The sequence below is a fragment of the Petaurus breviceps genome, unplaced genomic scaffold (genome assembly GCF_028583685.1).
Source record: "Petaurus breviceps papuanus isolate PSGF00001 unplaced genomic scaffold, PetGlider_PUasm1.0 91133, whole genome shotgun sequence".
Taxonomy (NCBI): Eukaryota; Metazoa; Chordata; class Mammalia; order Diprotodontia; family Petauridae; genus Petaurus; species Petaurus breviceps.
The window spans coordinates 55,916,098-55,919,274 of record NW_027187419.1 but is presented as its reverse complement, the minus strand read 5'-3'; the positions used below and the strand labels follow the sequence as shown (position 1 = coordinate 55,919,274).

The 3,177-nt window shown below is 38.8% G+C and overlaps 1 protein-coding gene across 1 annotated transcript; it reads left to right on the top strand.

Moving 5' to 3' along the window:
* The first annotated feature begins 1,180 nt into the window (after window positions 1-1,180).
* LOC138155131 (zinc finger HIT domain-containing protein 1-like) lies at window positions 1,181-2,084 on the top strand. The gene is made up of 2 exons (XM_069080181.1): window positions 1,181-1,205; window positions 1,705-2,084. The coding sequence occupies exons 1-2, from the start codon at window positions 1,181-1,183 to the stop codon at window positions 2,082-2,084; spliced, it is 405 nt and encodes a 134-aa protein (XP_068936282.1).
* The last annotated feature ends 1,093 nt before the right edge of the window (window positions 2,085-3,177 follow it).

Genomic DNA, 3,177 nt, shown 5'->3' with positions numbered 1-3,177 from the left:
TACGAACTTTTACTTGTTTGCTCATAAGCCTAAGATGAGGCATGAAAACCCCTCTGTCCATTTTTTTTCCATGGGCTATAAGTAGGTTTGAGTATTTGTACCTGAAGATCTGAGGGGGAACTAGAAAGAAAACCAGAAAGAAATTTGTGATAGTGACTATTTCCACATAGGATTGTCCTAGTTCTATTTTCACTTTATTCTGTGTTCATTAAACTATATGATCATAATAAACTAGTGTCTGATTTGGCAGATGTTTTAGGAAGTCATCTGAGAGAAGCAGAATGTATGACTCTGGGAGGTCCAGTCAAATAGATTTTGTTAGCTGGTAAGTTAAGTAGTAGGTTTAATTTTTTTTAATTTTAGTATTTCGGGAATATTACATTTTATCAACTAAAATAAATTGGAACCCAGGCAGTAAACTGTTAAAATCAAAGTCACTTATGAGTCACCCTAAACTAGTAGTATACCATTTAAGGAGGGGAGCAGGGTAAAACATTTTCAGGATTGAGTGTCCACTAGTATACGACAGAAATACTGTAGCTTTTTACAAAGTTGCTATGAGTAATGGATGTTTCTCTGGACAAATATAGGGAGAAATATTAAGCTACCCCTAATTGTGGATATACCCCCCAAAAAATTGTCTTTGGCTCTCTCCCCCCCATCTCTAGCTTTTTCACATGTTCATCTCATCAGATCACATGGGTTTATCATCTTGATGCAGATGGTTCCCCAGATCTATACAGAATCAATCTTTCTCCCTTAAACCCTAATCCAATGTCATTTATCATTGAGTATTTCAAACTGCATGCACCATAAACATCTTAAATTCAACATGTCCAAAACAAGTCATTCATTTGCTTTCCCCACCACATCTACCCCTTTCAAACCTCTTTATTTTTTCAAGTCTACAACCTCAGTACTACCCTGAATTATTTACTCTCTTTCACCCCACATATCCAATCATTTGTCAAATCTTGTCATTCTTTTCTTTTTTTTAAATACATTTTATTGATATTTTGTTGCTTACATCACCACAAATATCCCAAGAATCTCTCCCTCTCCTCCCTCTTTATAGAGGGCTACCCCAAACAATAAGTAATATTGTTTTAGAGAGTAAAATATCAGCACAACTGATCAATACATTGAAGAAGTACAAAAACATATGAAATCTGTAACAACTATGGACCTCCCACTTCTACAAAAAGGTGAGTAGGACTGTCTTTGCATATCTCTTGATCGGTTCTTGATCTTTAAAATTTTGTTACTTTTAATTTTTTTATGTGTAACTTTTTTTTCCCATTTAGTATGTTATAATTATTGTGTACCATATTCTTAGCTCTGCTTACTTCACTATGCATCAGTTCATGTAGAGTTTTTCATATGGTTCTGTATAAATCACATAATTTCTTATAGCATACTGATATTTCATTATATTTATACCCCACAATTTGTTTATCTATTCCCCAATAAATGGCCATCTACTTTCTGGGGGGGGGGGGGTTTCCATCACAAAAGTACTGCTATGGAGTGCTCCGAAGCTTCCTGGCGAGCTGAGTGCCAGTGTTTGAGGGCTGGATTAGCCAGGATGGTGGAGAAGAAAACCGGGTGAGTCTGAGCCTCCGCGGACGGGTCCGCAGGGCCGGGCGGCCTCTCACCCCTCCGAGGGCCTCGCCTGACCCCGCTCTCCCCTCTCCTTCTACCCAGTGCGGTCGCAGGATCCGGGACAGCGGCGCGTGCTGGACCGGGCGTCCCAGCAGCGCCGAATCAACAGACAGCTGGAGGCCTTGGAGAACGACAACTTCCAGGACGACCCTCACGCCGGCCTTCCCCAGCTAGGCAAGAGGCTGCCGCAGTTCAACGATGATACCGACACCGGAAAGAAGAAGAAGAAAACTAGAGGAGATCATTTTAAACTACGTTTTCGAAAGAACTTCCAGGCCCTTCTGGAAGAGCAGAATTTAAGTGTGACTGAGGGCCCTAACTATCTCACAGCCTGTGCAGGGCCCCCTAGCCGGCCCCAGCACCCCTTCTGTGCAGTGTGTGGCTTTCCTTCTTATACTTGTGTCAGCTGTGGAGCTAGATAACTGTACTGTCCGCTGCCTTGGCACACACCAAGAGACTCGGTGTTTGAAGTGGACAGTATAAGTCTGTGACTTTTCCCCAAGGAAAGAAAACTCTGCCTTGCTTTTTTCCAGAGAGAAAAGATGAAACTGTTGGGACCTTACAGCTTCCTAGACAGGACTATTCGTCAATCTCTGTTTTGTTTCTTTTTAAAATTTTTTTATTTCGTAATTCTGTACCCCCCAAATATCATCAAAATCAGCATTTCCAAATACACAGAAGTTACAAAATATGATTAATACATAAAATTCTTATATACATTTTTCATCCTTTAAAGGATATAATAAATCCCACATGTTAATTTCAGAGCTATCCTGCTTGTCTCTTTCTGAACCCCCTTCTGTGCATTTTTAAAATGCTGTAGTAATATCCTTTCTTCACTTTTTGATATATCTATCACTAGCTCTCTTCTTCTAAATCCTTTCCATTAAAAAAAAAAAAGCAAGCTACTGCAATAAATAAGTATAATTAGGCAAAACAGATCTGAAAAGGTATATCTCTTAATCCTATTTCTTTTCCAACAAGAAAGATAAGAACTGGGGAAATGAGAGCCCCTTCTCTAAGTCCTGCCCCCCAGTGCTTGGGTTTAGATGGGGGAGGTGGTATGGGACTAAATCCACAAAACACTACAGTTCAATCTCTGTGTCTCTAATAAAGCCATAAGAAAAAAAAAAGTACTGCTATGTAATTTGGTGTACATTGAGGATTGTCTTTTTTGCTGAAGACTTCTTTGGAACATAAGGTCAGTAATAGCCCCATGGAGTGCTAAAATATGTATTTTTTTCCATCCAATTCAAAAGATTCCATAAGTCATTTAACTATAGTTTCTCCAGGAATTTTTTCAGTCCCATATGTTTCCTTTTTCTCATTTTTCTATTAGATTTTTTCAAAACTGAGAGGGGGATATTGAAACTCCTTTAACTTTTGTGTTATTTTCTATGTCTTCTTGTAACTCAGATAATATTTCCCTTATAAATCTATCTGGCTGCTAAAGCATTTGGTATAAGTATGTTACTGATAAAAGTTTCTTGTCTATGGTCCCTTTCAGCATAATGC